Raw genomic sequence first — 18,113 nt, 5'->3', positions numbered from 1 at the left:
TATTCTGAACATGAGTATTCCAAGTTAGATTGCTATCTAGGGTTACTCCAAGGAACTTGGTTGAATGTTTCTCAGCAATGTTTATATCATCAATAAAAATACTTTGAGGAAGGGTGGGTTGGGATTGCAACGTATGAAAGTGTATAAAACATGTCTTATCAATATTCAATTTGTAATGGCATTCTGTTTTCATGGAGTTATATTTGAACATGCTGGGGTTTTTTGTTGTTGGTGGTGGTTTTTTGTTGTTGGTGGTGGTTTTTTGTTTTTGTTTTTGTTTTGGGGTTTTTTGTTTCTATGATTTGAATCTGGAGGAACCGATTTCATTTCATCTAATTTTCACCACTTTATGAATGCATATCTGATTTTGAAGAGTGAATAAATCGTAATTACTTTGTGGTCATTTTATTTATGTAATAATTTTCAAACTTTGAGTGTTCTGAATGTTGTTTGCTAACATGACAACTTAAATTGTACATTTATTAACAAAGAATAAATATTTCATTAATGACTAATATTCTTATTATGATGGTCAGTTCCCAATATGAAATATAAATTTAATGATTACAATTTATGTATTCATTACAAAGCCCAATTCGAAAATATGTACATTTAGTATTCTCAAATGTGACATTACATAATGTTAACTGTAACTGCTTATGTCATTAATGCTGATGAAGATTTTAATATGTCAAGATAGTATAGAAACTACACTATAATGTAGATTATGGTATCTCTTTACTAATCGGCCAACTGCTTCTATGCTGACAAGGTTTGCTTAAACAGATTTAACCATTCTGTCTGCATTTGATACTTATTCTTGGAAGACTTTTCTGTTTGCAGCTTCAGATGTTGATAAATGTCAAAGCAGCCATAGATAATGTGTTGATGATAGTTTGACTTTGGGAGATGATTTTCTTGTTTATACTTTGGAGTATCTTGTTTTTTATGCAAATTTTGATGTGTTGTGACAATTTTGGGTAAGCTGACATTCTACAAGCATTGATAACCTTGGGCAGCATTTGTGAACTACTCACATTCTTGTGAGAACGTTAAGGAATTCCTTTGCTATTGTATCATTTCATTTATGAATACCATTGTTTGATTTCTGAGTGTTTTATAATGACTTGCCATTCACACCAACTATGGTTTATAATCAAAATGAAACTATCTGAAAAAAAGAGAGAACATTATTGCTTGTCAGGTAAGTGTGACATACATTTGTGTAGATATCATGGATTTGTTAGTATGTACATTGTACATACTTTTTTTTGTAAAAGATTAACGTTAGTTTGATTTGATTTTTCTTCCTCAGGGTCCATTTGCTGGGATGGATGCTGAAGAGGTGAGAATATCAAGTAATCATTCTTCTTGATGCGAACAGTGCTGAGGGGTGATATTTCATCTGTTCCAAAACTAAGTCATGATAGTCAAGGAATCTATATACCTGTTGAAATTATTCTGTTTTGTCATTTTGTGTAGATTTCAGGAAAATAAGCAACTAAGGGTACTTGCATATCTTTCATATTTCTCCATGCAAAAAAAAAAAAAAGGCTCATGTGATACTAATGAAATAGATGATAAATTCTCTATTTCCATGTTGAACTTTTTTAATAAGAAGTAAGAAATGCTTCAAGGGCCTTGTAATGAATAATATTACTTAACAAAGTACTTAACTGATACACTAAAGTCAGAAAGAGCATTGATGACCTTTTACCTCTTAAAACTATACGTTGTCAGATATCAGTGATTGTGATAGTGATAGTGGTATGCCATTGCAACTCTTTTAAGTCAATACCTGTTCTGATGCAAACTACTCCATTAGGAGTGTCCATGCTATCATTTCAGCTAAATAGAAGTAAGAGAGCTGATTCTAACTCTCACAATAACTCTCACAGACTATATGCTGTTACCTTGTAAGTGTTTATAACATAGGTTTCACCTGTTTCTTGGTTAGCAGGAATGTTTTCTACTCTTTCATTTATCAGGACGTTGGAAAGAGAACCAAAGTCTTTCCCATTTCTAAGCTATTCTGAAAATATGTCAATGTCTGTTTATATCTATTTCTATGTTTCTATGTTTGTGTGTGTGTTGAATAGATTGCCAAGATTTGTGGTGATGAATTTGTTCCTGCATCCCAGAAGTTTGGCCTGCAAGCACAAGATCAGTTTGATGGTGATGAAAAGGTACAGAATGAAAAGCTCATTGTTTGACAGTGCATCTCCAAGTCAGTGTGATATCATAGAAGCAATGACGCGCAAAAGATCATGATTATACCAAGGCACTATCTCATATGAAATCATTTTCCTTTTTTCTCTTGTGATGCAGTCTAGACAATTGAGCACTGCTAATTGCTGAGATCTCTGCTCTCATGTCAGTTATTACAAAATTAATTATTTGACTATTACAATTCACTGTATCTTGTATGCCCTGCGTGTTGTATGTCAACCTTGCGTTTTTACAGTTTAAAGGGATAGTACAGTATTGGTGGAGATGAGAATTGGGCTTTTAACTTTTTGCGAGATACCAAGAAAACACTCATGATATAGTACAGAGCATACCATTTTAAGAGGAATTCAAAGTTTATTTGATGAAAATCGGGTTTGGGATGACTGAAACATCCAAAAACAAAGTAAAACAAAGCGATGGTAATAAAGTGTGGGTCCCACACTTTATTACAAATGCTCTTTATTGGATATCTCAGCCATTTCAAAACCAATTTTCATGAAATAAATGTTGAATTCCTCATAGAATTACATGCTCTTTCATATTTTGTAAGAGGTTTCTCATTATCTCACAAAAAAATGTTAGAAACCTGAAATTAGGTCTCAACCGAAACTGTACCATCCCTTTAATGCACCTGTAAGCATTAGTGTACAGAAGGATTCAAAATTTACTTATGTTTGATTTGTATCAGAAGTGGCTTCGATCTGCTGATTTTTTCACCAATACAGGAACACACAGTGCCCACTGAATGATAGAAGAATGTGTCATTTTGTCGTGGTTTGGAAAATTAAGATATAGGGTAATCCTTTGCATTTTACTCTCAAGACTCATGAAATGTAACCTTACAATGTAGAATGGACGAGCTCTTTTTATTGTACCTCACAAACAGATGACAGGCTTTGTGACCACCGCTCGGGGAAGTGACCCATTTGTCCCACCAATGTCCCTAAGAGCTCAAGGTGCCACCGTCACCGATGGCAACCATGATGTGGGAGATGGGGCTGTTGTGGAGGACATTGAAGGAGATGATGAGGAAGATGAGGAGGAGGAAGAAGAGGAGAAGGATGATGATGCAGAGGAGAAGCAGATTATCTTTTACCCACCGGAGGAGGAGGCATCATCCTCACCAGAGAGGTATTAACCCCCTACAGAGTGATGCTGATAGCTCTATCGTGGAGAATTCTTTACTTGATTAAAGAATCCCATGTGTGAAGTGTTACAGTAATTATAGTAGTAAGTCATTTCCACAAAATATACTTAACATTTTATAGTTAAATTTGTGTGCATGTATTTATCTCTACAGGAAGACATTGATTACAGAGATTTATTGGATGTGCAGGAAGTTTGCTTTTAGATTTGAAGTTTTAATTTCTCACAATTTCCATAGACATGAGATCAATTCGCAGCCTTTAAAATCTGCAAGTTTTGGTATATGTGACTTGTATATGATTGTAGGTTTCAGTAAATGCAGAAATGCTCACAATTGTAATGTATGATATATGCAGGAGTGCTCCATCCTTTGTTTGTTGGGGGGGGGGGAGGGAGAAAAGAGGTTTGTTGGTATATTGTAATCCTCACCTGACTTTTTCTTCCCTTCACTATCAAGCTTGAAATTCCAAGTGACAGAGTCTACACAGAGTCATGAGGAACTGGCCAAGCGACATAGCAGACACCGGTCAAAAGATGGCAGCAGAGAGAATTTAGCAAGTTTGAGAGATGAGAAGAAAGACGAAGGAACACACACAGACACCAGTACTAGTGAGTACCTGTCTTATCATAGGAGTGGAGTGTTATTTACTTGTGAATACATATCAAGACTACCAGTATTTACCAATAACCAGCACAGGTAGAGTGAAATAATCAAGCTTTCTTTGACTTTTCAATTGTTCATTATTTATGTGTATAACCTGATTCTGTGGCTTACTAGTATATTGATTGATTCATGGATTTATGTACCAGTATACAAGTTCTTTGGCTTGTATTTATTTGATTTATGGATTCATGTATGCAAGTTCTTGATGTTTTGTATTTTATGCTTTATGTATGTAATCTACCACATAGAAAGTCATCAATTGGTGTGTAAAGAGACATTAAATTACATTTCTGCAGAGAAATGTGTCTTTGTTGTGATTTGCAACTTAGAATGTACTTCTGTGATATGTGTAAAAAAATATTACAGTATATCAACAAAAGCCTGGATCAGACACTCAGCTTGTTATACTTTAAACCATATCCAGGCAATACCGAGGATGATCGGGGGGAAGATGAAAGTGATGAGGATGATGAGGAGGATGAGGAGGAGGTTGAGAACATCACCCCATCAGGGTCTCCAACCCGAAAGCTTCATCCCATGGAGCCTCCATCACCAACCACCACACCAGATGAAGAGAAGTTTCTTCACACTAACTTCAGGTAAGAATTTCTTACTATTTTTTTTATGGGGGGGGGAGGGGTGTGATTTCTTAGAGCCTATATTCTGTATTTACTGTGGAAGAACCTTCCACAAATCTTGTTGCAGAAATTGCTTTTTTTTTTGAAAGAAAAAAGATGCTGACTGCAAAGTGAATCTATTTCACTTTCAGTCAAAATCTGCTCTGAGATTACTGAGGTTACTTGTATGTGTTCCCAGTGTGTGCTGAAGATGAGGAATGTATCGTTTGTTGCACAGTCCTGTGACATAGATTTGAGATGACAGCGTGTATATTGTGTGTACGCATTTGATCACTAATCTTGCATTTGTTAGAATTAACTCATTCAGAAATCAGTTCACATGCATGACACTGTATTCAAAACATTTACTGGTATACAGGATTTGTTTTGTTGCATTACAATGTATTTGATTGACATTTACAGCATGTTTAGGATGTTCTGTTTTGATTTGATGTGTTGCTCTTCCATTCAACGTTTCATATGATTTGGGCTAAGCTGATTAGCTAATGAAGAAAGTTGTAAAGATGTAAGAAAAAGTGGATGGCGGAAAACCAGTGCAGGCGTTTTCCCTCTTTTTGTATCAGACTTTGATGGTGTTTATTCAAAATATGAATGACTAAGTGAATGTAATTCATTTGAGAGCAAGCTACAAACAACGGGGTTTGTATGGAAAGTATCTGACAGTTATGTCAACACAGAGTGCTATAGAAGAAACATTACAGGTATTTCGGCTGACCCATAAGCTTTTTACATTGGTGTTTGGATTTTAATAACGTCTGTTGAATTCCAGAACTCCAGTTGAAATCCTGATAGTGCTGCATTATCATAGGGTTGCTGAGTAAATGTTACACCCAAAATTCTGTGTATGCATTGTCTGTATTGTGTCTAATCAAGTGTAGTTTACATTGAGAAGGGAGTTTAGTCACAGCAATCGATAGATTTACTTTTGTGAGATGCTGGTAGCTGCCTATCACTTCACACACAGTTTTCTACCTGACCCAATGTCATCCACTATACCTACCCCCTTCCCCCATGTTCCACCAATTTCCCCACCCTCAATCCCCCTGCCCTCAATTAATAATGGCCCCACCCACCCTCCATTTTGCATGTAGTTTTGCTGAAAAGGAGAAAATTGGGGATTTCACGGAGCAGGAGAAGTTTGGCCGGTGTCTGGAGCAGCTGCAGTCCCGCTTTGCGTCGGCGGACGTCAGCTGTGGGAGACTGAGCATCTCCTCTCGATTCCTGTCACGATCTCAGCAATCGATCAGCAGGTGACTAGCCTCAGCTCACGAGTCTCTCAGCTTTCTTTTGCTTCCTCTCATTCTCTCTTGATGTGACGTGAACTTAACGGCATGCTGGCAAGCCATTCCTGTGTGTTTCCCTTCGTAATCTACACAAATTTTTGATTTTCCCAAATAAGTATAGTCAACTTCTTATCAGGCATATCAAAAAGTTATTATACAGGTAGCTTCTAGAAGAGACATAAGATGATAAAGAGTGATTGTATCCCAGTCAGTATGACGATGAGATGCTTTTCGTTATTCACAGTTTTTATAGGGATTGGTTTTATTATATTTTTTGCAACCATTCTTTAAGTTTTGTTTTGTCATGTGAATATTTACGCAATTTTGTTTTTACAATGTACTTGAAGATCAAATATATAATTTCTGACTGCCATACAGTGCTACATATCCAATCATAGTCCTAACCAATGCACACCATACTAGCTTCTCTGTGTCATTTGCTGGAATGATGTAGACTGTCAACAAGAGAGGAAATGTGATCTGTGTCTTTGATTATTAACCCATTTAAGACTAGTCCCGAGTATACTCGGGCAGGTGTCTATGGGAAATGTGTATTATAGCAAAATCAGTTCGTCCTCAACGGGTTAATATGATTTAACAATTGTAGCTTGTCCCATTCCACAATGAGATACAAGAGACATATTAAGGATATAAGGTGTCTTTAATGATCACAGAGAGCAGATCAATGATCGCATGAGCATGATGGCAAAATATGAAACAATGAGAAGCAGTTGAACGTTTTTATTCAAACTTGTATGAAAAGTATAGAAGTATATTTCTGAAGTTCAAAAGAACTATGCTTACACTGTTTGAGCTTCACTTACACCTGCATTTATTAAGTTTGCATTTTTGCCATTTGATCCCAACGTCAAAGTTTCAACTTGAATTTGAGCCATTACACTGATACAACTAAAAATTTGCCAAGACTGGATTTCAGCAAGAGTTAGATTGATAAGATTAAAGCAAGCCATTTACAGAGCAAGCCAAGTGTTTAATATCTGTAATGTAATTGAAAATAAGAAGTTAGTGAAAGTGAAGGTTGTCCACGACATTTCAGGTCATATTTTAATGACATGCTTGTGGATGGTTTGATGCGATCAAGATTCTGTGATGACTCATATCATGTCTTGCATCAGAGTGCGAGGCCCTTATCACATGGCATATAAAGAAGTCCTTACAAATTGATGTTTCCTGCACAGAAGGTAGTCTAAGCAGTAGAGTCATGTGACACGATTTCTTTCTCACACCTCGACGCATTAGTTTCAGTCATATACTCCTGATAACAGAGAAATGTTTCTGCTAGATAGACCTTCCGTTAAAGAGACCTACTCTGTGCACAAGGAAAGCTGATTTTAGCTTCAGATCATTCTCAACCATCATTTATTGATTGGCAAATGTTGGCAGGGAAGCTGCAAGTAACCAACTTTAGAAAAAATTCTGTGAGACTGACTGATGCTAGAGGAGATAGACAGTGCAATGTGTGTATGTATATGTGAACCAATATGGAGAATGGGCCATGTCTGATAGCGTGATTAGTAGCGATACTTTTCTCCTGAGAATTCATGCTTGGTATCTTCCTTGAATTGTGTGTTATAGACTTCCTGCAGTTTCCTCACAAAGTTGTACTTCAACTCCGAGTATGAGTGCAGAAGAGGTAAGCTAATGAACAACTTTCTTTGTGCAAACATTCACCTTCCTGTCGTTGATATGGCAAGTTCATTCTGAAATGCACAAATTTAAAAGAGTCACTTGTTTTTTATTGTACGTCAATTACGATAGAAAGTCAAGTCTGTATTTTTATATACACATTTTTTGTGAGTAGTATTCATATTGCGTGAACAAAGTGAAATAAAGGCAACGTATTATTAACAACAATTTGAGGAAAATTATGACATATCAAAAGAAACTTATGCCTAATAAGATGTTCATGTCTGTGAACATTGTTTGTCATTAGTCATAGTCATATGTTAGCAACTGTTTCTTTAACTGTTTTGAAGTTTTCTTCGAATACCAGATATCATAACTTACCAACCAGGCACCCAAACCATTGTGATTTTCAATACTCTCGTCCATGTTTTATGTTAATTTTCTACTATGTTGCTCTAATTTCACTTTTTCCTACAAAATAATGTTATTTAGATGAAAATTTTGTATTTATTCATTGAATCTAATCTGACAAAAAGTATTTTTTATTGTATATTCAATATCAATATGAATTCAGCACATTTGATAACCCTTTCAAAGAGTTGTAATAAGATGCATTATTGGAAAAATTATATGCAATATTATTGATGATGTGTCATGCATGCACCTTATTATAGTTATATTGCAATGCCGTGCTCCATTATTCTTTGTGTACAATGCCATTTGCAACATCATATGCCTGTACTGTTGCCTTGCTCAATTTAAGATAGTAAGCATACTATAAATACTCGTAAACCTAATTGCCTATTCTTCCTTCAATGATATATTATTCACAGTTATGAAATACACTAACACTGGTGATAAGGATATTAAGCACAAATAAATATTCATTGCATTGAGTAAGATTAACTCTTGGAAAATAGATCAAATGAAAGCAGTAGTATAGGAGTGCTGGATTAGCAAAGAGTTTTGTGATGTTTTACTAGCAGTATGAAAACATTGATAGAATTTTAGATGGTGACTTATCAAGGTATCCAATTAACAGATAAAACTTGACGTCATACTCTTGATCATAAAGTAATTTTTGTTGTAATTACAATGTATGTGTTACGACACACACAGACACACATGCGCACAAATAAAAAACAAGTGTTGTTTCACTAATTTTGTTTGAAAGATTAAATTGATTTTTGATTTTTTTTTTTTTTTGGGGGGGAGCGTTTACAGACATAATTAAACATTTGGATTTTTAAACGCAGATTAATTGAACATTTGGATTTTCAAATGCAGAACAAATTAGATGCCCTCCCAAAGTTACTTTTCATTCTCACCAACAGTATGGCTACTTAGTCATGCCTGACAGAGATCATTAAGTATGACTGAAAAATTACCCGTTCACCACAGAAAAATCTCTATGAGTTCCTGTCAAATGTTCTCTATGTATTGATTGCAATATGAAGCTGGAGCCAAGGGGTAACATTTAAACGAAGACAGTTTAACTGTGTAATATAAAGTTTATTTACTATTATTTACATCCTGTCTTTGCCCTTTGAAAGAGGCACAAAATGCCAGACAGGGGAACCTAATCATGATAGTGATTATCCCAGCGCATTTACTACTCCATCCAGTTTACACAAATGTCATGCTTTATATTTGCTTACTCACAATTTTAGGTAGTTTACCGATATACAGATGTATTCTCCTACTTTGGTATATACATTGTGCGAACGGTATGTTCTTTCACATTGAGCATATTAGTACATTTGACTCCTGTTGTAACAAAATCCTTAGGAACAACGGTTTTCTTTAATGATATCAAAATTTTGTTAAAGCCAAACAAATAATGTGTATAGATCCATATAGATAGTAATTTTTAGACCCAAATTTTGGTGTAACCATGTTCTTTGTGGTAGGAGTGCACTGTACAGTGACGTACAGTCAGCCTGGCCTGAGTGAATTCTGTTACAAAATAAAAAGAAGATGCAGCTTTGACTTGTACTATGTTCATGTGAAACCAAAGTCAATGTATGGTCATATAGCAGTCGAGACCGTGTATTGACAGATGGAAGGCTGGCTGTGCATTGTTTTAACCCTAACTAGGCCGGGCTATTTAGGTAGTTGATTGATAGAGCCGGGGGGGGGGGGGGGGGTGCTCCTAGACCCCCCCCCCCCCCTCCAGATCTCGGCCGTCGACCGCGCGATCGCGACGAAAATTGGCACACACACTGCTTATGATGTAATCTAAAATACCATGAAGTTAATTTTTCAAAAAAAAAATCATAATTTATGCTAAATTATGCTAATTTATGCATGATGATGCATAAAATCAGACTATTTGGTATAAATCACAAAAATAAGCTCAAAACAGGCACATTTTTTGTGTAAATATTCTTTTTAGTGTCCTTAGCAAATGTAATTAAAAAAAATTGTGATATCAGAAAAAATTCTTAAGTATTTTATTGTTTTTTTGAATTTCTTATGTATTTCCTTGTTTTTTCGACTTTATGTTTTTCATTGTTTTTTCAATGAAATTTGTCCGCGACATCGTTCCGAACAAGAAAATATGTTATTCATTGATTTTAACCAATAAAACACCCAAATAATCATGCTTTTATGAAATTTGCCAGTAAGCACAGTTTGCATTGAAATTGTACACGAATTCACGTTTTTGAGCAATTTTTGGTCTGACATGCATGTACATATTTATGCGTAACTTCGGAACCGCGCTCCCGGGTGTCGCAAATTTGGTGTCAAAAGATGCGGGAGACTCGATAGAAAAAAGTCATGAAACGTCGCGGTGATAGCTTTTTGCGATTGCAATACATCGCGCGGAACGTCGAGGGGGGGGCCTCGGAGGCCCCCCCCCCCCCCCCGGCCTAGTTAGGGTTAAACCCAGACAGCATGCAGCATCACTTACTCCAGCATGAAAATGGGAGCTGGCTTTACACTTGGTGTATTCAGTTAGATTCACACTCTTACAGAGCTTAGGGTATTCCTTACACTTCCCTCTGGTGTATTGCTTACACTTCCCTCTTGTGTATTCCTTACACTTCCCTCTGGTGTATTGCGTACACTTCCCTCTGGTGTATTCCTTACACTTCCCTCTGGTGTATTGCTTACACTTCCTTCTGGTGTATTGCTTTGTAGTACCTGAGACGACGTAAAGAAGAGGTGGCCAGAGCAGTGGAGGAAACGAGAAAGAGGCTAACCTCAGTAAGATTGCATGGTTCAGTGAGAAACTCCTACACTTACTCTCAATTCTTGATTGTCCAAATCAGTGCTATTAAGTCTGACATCAAACAAGCAAAAAAAAAAAAAAAAAAAAAAAAAAGGCTGCTTTGAAGCATGAAATCTCAGGTGGTCTTTCTTCTTTCATTCCCCTTTTTTTTTTTTCCATTGTCCTGGTACATTTTTCCTTTCTTGTTCTGCATTTTACACAAATGAAAAGGAAATCCAAAAAAATATTAGCCCAAATTGTGTTCGGGTTTGTTGTTGTTGTTGTTTTTTTTTATTGAAATATTTACAATGAATATGAATTATTCTTTCCAGTTTGACGATTGTCTTCCCACTTATTGTAAATCTGCTTACAAAGAAGGTCCAGAGGCTAGTGGTAAAGTTGCATACCATAGCATTACCAATGATTTGGGCAAGTCAGCATTGATTGTAAGTTTGCTAACAGGCAAATTGCCAGCGCACTTTTACCTTCTTTGACTAATAGAAACAGTATGATACTCTGTCTTCACCTACAAGATCTTTGGTCTGTCCTCTATTAAATTATCTTTTTAGAAGCAAAATGGCATGCACACTGTACAAAGTCTAACACTATAGCACATGCAGCTCCTCAAATGATGTTTGTCAATTTTATTCTGATTTCTAGTTGTTTTAATATCATGAGAAATATCCCAGATATACAGTTTAGCATACTTCAATGGTTTATCTGCAGTTGAAAAACCAAGGAGCTTTTTTCACCAACCATGTACAGCAATAATACTCACTTGCTTCTTGACTACTATCATAATATGGCTCAAAGGTGCATATTACCAAATACTTCTTGAATATGGGTCAGCATATTTTTAACTACCTCACATCAGATATTCGATATTATTCATTTCCTGTTTTCTGTTTCAGCTACCTTTGTTGAAGAAATGGTTTAAAGAGAATAGCAAATTTTCTTGAACTTCATGTGGAAATTTCTGATGCAAAACATATTGCCACTATTACCCAAAACTTGTGACAAAGTTCTATCAATTTCAGCCCCAGAGTAGTCCTCAAGCACTCAAATTCAGTCATAATTTTCTAGCTGAGGGACATTAATAATTATATCAGAAAAGATCTTGGGTTGGAGTCTTTCTTGTGAATGTTATTATCATAGTTTGGAAATCTGCAAGGATGAGGGTTTTACCATCAGTATTGAAAGTTTGTATGATCACTACCTCTCTTGCCATGTCTAGCTAAGAGATAATGCATGCAAATAAGTTTGCTGAGCAATAATCCAACACCAGTGATCAGCCAAAAATCAAACATATAATCAGAGTTAAAGGTAGGGAATCCCATTTGCATGCCTTAAATGAAGAGTTGTACAAATACAATGGTATGTTGAAGAGAGTATCATTTTAGAAACTCCCATAAAGTATTGAAAGTGGAGGGTAACATTTAGTACACTTTTATTGACCGTTAGATTTTGAATTGAATTTTTTTCGGGGCTCACCGTAAATTCCAGTACATTACTAGGCTACCTTTGCAGACCCATGCACTGCATGTGTGTCCATCATGTATATTTTGCGAAGAAAGTTCATCAAAACTTACAAAAATTTCTATATACATTCTTGCCACACACTCTATATGTTATTACATCAGCTCTTATACTTTTAGATTTGTGTTTATAGATAAAAACATACAGAAGACTGCAACAAAAAGGCTGAAGTGTGGCTGACACAAAGAACTACTGAGTAGTTGAGTTTTGTGCATTATTCAAATTGTAGATAACTGTTGACTTCCAAATTTCTCAGCAGTGGCCTAAACAAGTCCCCTGAGGTTCATATTTAATGTTTTGCTGCATTTTGGGAGGTCTGTAAAAGGTATCCCCTACCTTTAAGAGATGTGGTTGTGCTTATTTTCATGTCTTTATGTTTGTCTCTGCTTTTCTCTCATTTTTGGGACAGAAATAATTTGGAAGAGCAGAACTAAATCTGTAATAACTGGAGCAATTCTGGTCAATGTCCATCGTAAGAATCAACATTTTGTTCCTGCATAGTCCACGAAAATCTACAATCTAGACCCATATTTGATGAGGGGAACATTTGTTCGTATGAATGTTCTTGTTAAAAGGCTAAAGTTTTCCGTATTTTACCGTGTTGTCATCTAACGACCAAGATAGTTTACCAAGAACAAACTCACAGAAATACATTTATGACATTGTGTGTAGTCCAATGACACCATCTCGAATAGGAAATGATACTAGATAATTTTCTTTCCTTCTTCCATTCTAGCTTGGATGGAACGTGGGAGAAAAGAAACTTGGACTCAATCCTTCAGCCAAGGCATCATCTCTAACAGGTGTCATGGCTACGAAGCCCACCGAGCCACCCACTGTAGCTTCCCCAACACACCAGGCAGACTCCGCTCCAAAGTCTTCTGCCAGTACTAGTGAAACCAATAACAATGACACCCGAGCCGCATCCCCCATTCCAAAGGAATCGACGGATAATGTCAGCATCGAATCACCAGCAGCAGAGAGTAGTGGTACATCCGAGGATGGTGCTGTCAAAGTGACTGAAGAAGAGGAAAAATGTTCTGAGGTTCATGCAGACAAGAATAGGTTTGCCAGCAAGGAGAATTCTCAGGACTCCAGTCCAGATACGGGCAAGAACAATAAAAACAGCAGCACCAAAGCAGCAAAGATCACAGACTCTAAGGCAGGTCCCAAGAACACTGTGCTTGATGAAGTCAACAGACCAGCCATTGATCCCAAAACTCCTGAGAGTCTAAAGCGGCAGGCTTCCTTCTCTTCCGAGGAGACCCAGAGCTGTGATAATGATGCTGAGCTGGATTCTAATAAGGAGAATCTGAGCAGTGTGTCCCTGCTGAACAAGAAGACAGCTGAGATTAGCGGTGGTGGGGCTGGTACTAAATCCCAGAGTGGTGGAGAGAGGTCTAAACCTGCTGGCAAGAAGAGTAACATGAGGAGGGTGGCCTCTCTCAATGATCTCAGGAAGGAGAGTCGTAAGTATCAGTAGCTTAGAGGATAACGATGGCAGAATAATAAAATGTTCAAAGCTTTACTTACTGTATACGGCATATATTTCGCAAGTCTAAATTTTCGCGAATCGGGAATTCTTGACGATTTCGTGAGTGGTTAAATTCGCGATCGTGGAGTCCTGTACTAAACGGAGATAATGTACACACACATACGTCATATCCACATCAGGATCCACATCGGGATCAGAATCAATATCTTTGTGTGTTTTTAATTTGGTGAATAGCATCTGACTTGCTAAATTTGCGAAAATAAAAACCTCGCGAAATATTCGGCGTATACGGTAATCCATTGAAGACAAGTCCCAAGAATACTCATCCAGGTGTTTATGGGAATTACGTGTTACAGCAACATCAGTCTGTCCTTAGTGGATTAATCTCTACCCCTTCCCCCCCCCCCCCCCCCCCCCCCAAAAAAAAAGAAAGTATATTGTGCTCATACAGCAGTCAAATTTTACCAACCCTCATGCATCTTATGAGCGTAAAGTGTGTTGTAAAAAGAAAGATGTTTGTAAACTTGTTTGTCTCAGGTTTTCAATTTTCTCTAATCTAGACTAATGTTTCTGTCTTTGGTCAAATTATTTTCATACACCTTCCAGTGGACAAGAATGAATCATCTCCAGTCCTGACAGCTCCAAGTCAGCCCAGTGGGAGGAGCTCCAGCACTGAGCGGGAGAGGAAACCAAGCAGGGATAGTCCAGCGAGGCAGAAGAGGCGGGATCGAGCAGTGGACCGTATGCTACCCCTTCTCCCAATGCCTAAGACCAAATCGTATGAGGCGAGGACGGAGAGCTCCATGGCCAAGGTAGTGAGGAGGATCAGTGAGTCTCCTCCACCATCCCCTAACACCTTGAGGAAGCGTAGCGTCAATACCAACACAGGAAGTCCTAAGCTGGGTCCTATGAAGGCCATAGATCCTAGCTTTACAGCAGCAGCTGATGTGAATGATGACCTGAACAGTGAAGACTCTGTGGAGAGTACGAGGACTGGAGAAGATGTTGGAGCCAAACCCACCTCCAAGGATGCGGCCGATAAGTTGGCCATGCCACCACCAGCATCAACCCATGTCAGCAAGACAAAGCCCTCCAAGAAGAATTCTGCCAGTAAGATGTCTGACAGGGGCCGGAGGAGGAGCCAGTCAACATCGTCTTCAGCGTCGGGTCGGGCTCGGCGAGCATCCACGTCATCTCTACCCCCAGACTCCTCAGAGAGCAAAGCCAAGCCTTCAAACCAAAGACCAAAGGGTGCTGCTGCTGAGAGCAAAAAGAACAGTAATGCTGAGAACAAAGCTACAAGTTCAAGTGCAATAGGAAAAGTTTCTAATGTGGCAGGGAGAGGTGAAAAAGGAAGTGGGTCAAAAGCAGATGATGCATCAAAGGTACAGAAAGCTGCTAAAGAGTCGAAGGACTTAGGAAGAGCAAAGTCACCGAGGAGTGAGCCAGTGGATGATGTCAAGAAAGATGCAGGTAGTCTTCAAATAAATGATAGAAAGGATGAGGCTAGTAGCAGCAGTGAGGACACCATGGTGTTAGACTCCAAGAAGGGGGCAGGGCAGGACGGTGATCTGAGGGGTGTAGAGTCAGAGAAAGCAGCTGATAGCAATTATACCAGTGAAGGGGCAACATCAGAAGAGGAGAAAGCCATGCGGGCAGATCTCAGGATTGACCTGGATGATATCACAGGTGAGAACACCGTTGATTAAATACCTCTTGTCAACCATGTACCCTTCTCAACACATGCTTTCACAGGTGTCACTTACAAAGACTCAAAAACTGAAGTAGAGCCAAGTGAACACTGTCATGATGATTCTTCCTTTATGCAGGTGAAGAGTTACTGATGTATCTAACTACAAATCTGAGATTATGCTGATGTTGAAAGATGAAGAAAATTAAAATGCAATGCTATGAACCCATGCTAAGTAATACAGCATATGAAGAGCAGAAGTTTGATTCTTTAGATTATTAGACCAAGATTAAAGGTTTCTAGGAAAGGTTAGATGTGGTCTGTTCAAACAGTGAAAGATAGCACTGATCATGCCTATAGCATATAGTCATGTTTTGATCAGTCCCAATCTTAAACATCCAATATCCAAAATATTCAGAAAGTACAACATCAACAGTTTTCAGCTAGTTGTAACAAATAGTAATACATCATCAATTTGCCTGAAAGAATTGTGGTATAGGAGTGGCTGCAAGTTTCATGCTTTGGCAACATCTTTTATTGTTCAGTATAAGAAATACATGTGCTGGAAAAAAAAAATGGAGGCATTTTTTTGTCATGCCCTTTCCAACACTACTTGGCTAATTGCTCAGATACTGCGCAAGTGTGAGAGAATGCTCAGAATGTCTTGTGTTGCCCTGGTTGTAGTTACAGGTGCAGAGGAAGATCCTGGGGCGGGTCTAAGGCGGAGTGTGGAGGCTATGAAGACTGCCTTTGACCAGTGTCTTCAGTATGTCTCAGTGGTAAGTGTTTTTCTAGGACCCCCCAAACCTTGATTTATCAGATTGTTTTGTGATGTAACTCGTTTTGACTTTTATGTTTTACCATGCTCCTGATTGCAACTTCACTAGTGTGTAAATGACAAAAATGTTATTGCAGAATTTGGACAGACATTCAGCAAAATTATCTCACTCTTTTTGTTTCATTGAGCAATGAATATTAAAATTTCTCAATCTTGGAGGAATGATGACAGCTAATGTGACATCTGATGGCTGCTTATGAAGTATTCTTACTTTTTTCCACCAAGTTTTGGTTTAAGAGGGACACATTTAAATGTTTGCTTTGACAGTAGATGGGGCAACTTTTACCATGATTATCGTGAAGTACCGTCATTTACAGATTTGTATTAGCAGTCTTGAAAGAAGACTAATGTCTGTCTTTAATTTGTTCGCATAAAGATTGAAAAGACTGGCAACCACCTGGAAGACCTCCGCTTCTTCCAGTCTGCATTCTCCACCATTGATAAGACCTACACGGCAAGGGTGCATCCTCTGACCCAAAGTATCAGTGACTCCCACTCTCCAGAAAACACTCTATCCGACGTTAGCGAGGGCGCCCTTCAGGGTCATGGGTCACAGACTTCCCGCAGCATGCCGTCACTGTCCGACCTGCTGTCCAGCCAGGGTGGAGCCACTTCACGAGGAAGGAGGCCAGACCGGGCGGGGTCGCTGGATGCCTCATCCCCCCAAGCCCTGGCCTTACTCCAGCATTACTCAGACATGTTGGTCTCCATGGTGAGGACCAAGATGGAGGATGGGGATGACCTCCTCTTGACGGGGCGAAGCAGAGCCTCATCAGCAGACCTAGAGCCTGAGGTTTAAGGAGTCTTCCAGGAGGGATTCCTTGTCCCCATCTGGAAGGGAAGGAACTCCAGGGGACTTCCCACTTTCTCAGCACTGCCAAACTTTAGTAGTTAGGAAAAGTATCAACAAGACCACATTTGATTTTGTTGTTGTAGATTCATGTACACTCTCCTGCTGGCAGAAATATACGATTTTGTTTTTGAATTTGATTGTTTGAAAAGTGAGATGATGTGCAAACAGAAATGAGTATCTCTTGTGTAGCATACAGATAGACTTGAACCCACCTTGAATAATCATTCCATCTGCCTACACATTAGTCTTGGTCCCAATTTAGGATCATAGAGTATATACACATGATAATGGATGAGGCAGCATTTCATAGGTTTTGTTGCTGTAAGCCAAGACATGAGTGAAAAACCCACTTCAGTTTACTACTACAGAGTAGATAGCAAGCTACACTAGTGACCTTCAGACCAGTAACCTACCACAAGCTGTTATTGTAGTCCCATTAGAACTAAAAGTCAGATTGAAAAACACAGTGTTATCTTTCATCACAAACAATATGATAATGGTATAATGCTGGGGTAAAGAGTGATTACTAATATTCGATAAGAAAGCAGATTGTAATGTGTTTATAGCACCAAAAATGCGTAAAAGACGGTATAGATTTTCGCAGGTCAAAATATGCCAGTGTTTCACGTGTGTGTGTGTGTGTGTATAAGTATGTTACATGATGTATCAGGCTGTAGATACAAAAAAAAAATTGTGAAATTAGAAGTTGATGTAACAATGTAAATTGTTTATTATTATTATTGAAATTATATTTCAATTCAACGCAGCCATAATGCAGGGTCAGTATGGGTGGATATTTGTAAAAAGTAAGCAGAAAGGGCAAAAAAAACTGTTACATAACTCTTGTCGCAGATGATATCCATGTGAGTACTTGTGTCTA

General features: G+C 38.1%; 1 protein-coding gene across 1 annotated transcript in view; it reads left to right on the top strand.

Moving 5' to 3' along the window:
* LOC139740703 (uncharacterized) overlaps window positions 1-17,770 on the top strand; it is an 86,685-nt gene extending 68,915 nt beyond the window's left edge. Inside the window, exons 23-34 of the mRNA XM_071651271.1 lie at window positions 1,316-1,345; window positions 2,100-2,186; window positions 3,116-3,360; window positions 3,833-3,984; window positions 4,464-4,638; window positions 5,769-5,927; window positions 7,557-7,614; window positions 10,752-10,817; window positions 13,094-13,826; window positions 14,459-15,541; window positions 16,227-16,321; window positions 16,757-17,770. Coding sequence (XP_071507372.1) covers window positions 1,316-1,345; window positions 2,100-2,186; window positions 3,116-3,360; window positions 3,833-3,984; window positions 4,464-4,638; window positions 5,769-5,927; window positions 7,557-7,614; window positions 10,752-10,817; window positions 13,094-13,826; window positions 14,459-15,541; window positions 16,227-16,321; window positions 16,757-17,179 — 3,306 coding nt within the window. The 3' untranslated portion in view covers window positions 17,180-17,770. The remainder of the gene's footprint in view (window positions 1-1,315; window positions 1,346-2,099; window positions 2,187-3,115; window positions 3,361-3,832; window positions 3,985-4,463; window positions 4,639-5,768; window positions 5,928-7,556; window positions 7,615-10,751; window positions 10,818-13,093; window positions 13,827-14,458; window positions 15,542-16,226; window positions 16,322-16,756) is intronic.
* The last annotated feature ends 343 nt before the right edge of the window (window positions 17,771-18,113 follow it).

Source organism: Diadema antillarum, unplaced genomic scaffold, assembly GCF_040938485.1.
Source record: "Diadema antillarum isolate AM-2024a unplaced genomic scaffold, OU_Dant_1.0 seq00000876_RagTag, whole genome shotgun sequence".
NCBI lineage: Eukaryota > Metazoa > Echinodermata > Echinoidea > Diadematoida > Diadematidae > Diadema > Diadema antillarum.
Note: the sequence above shows the minus strand (reverse complement) of the source record. Positions and strands in the feature narration are given on the sequence as shown.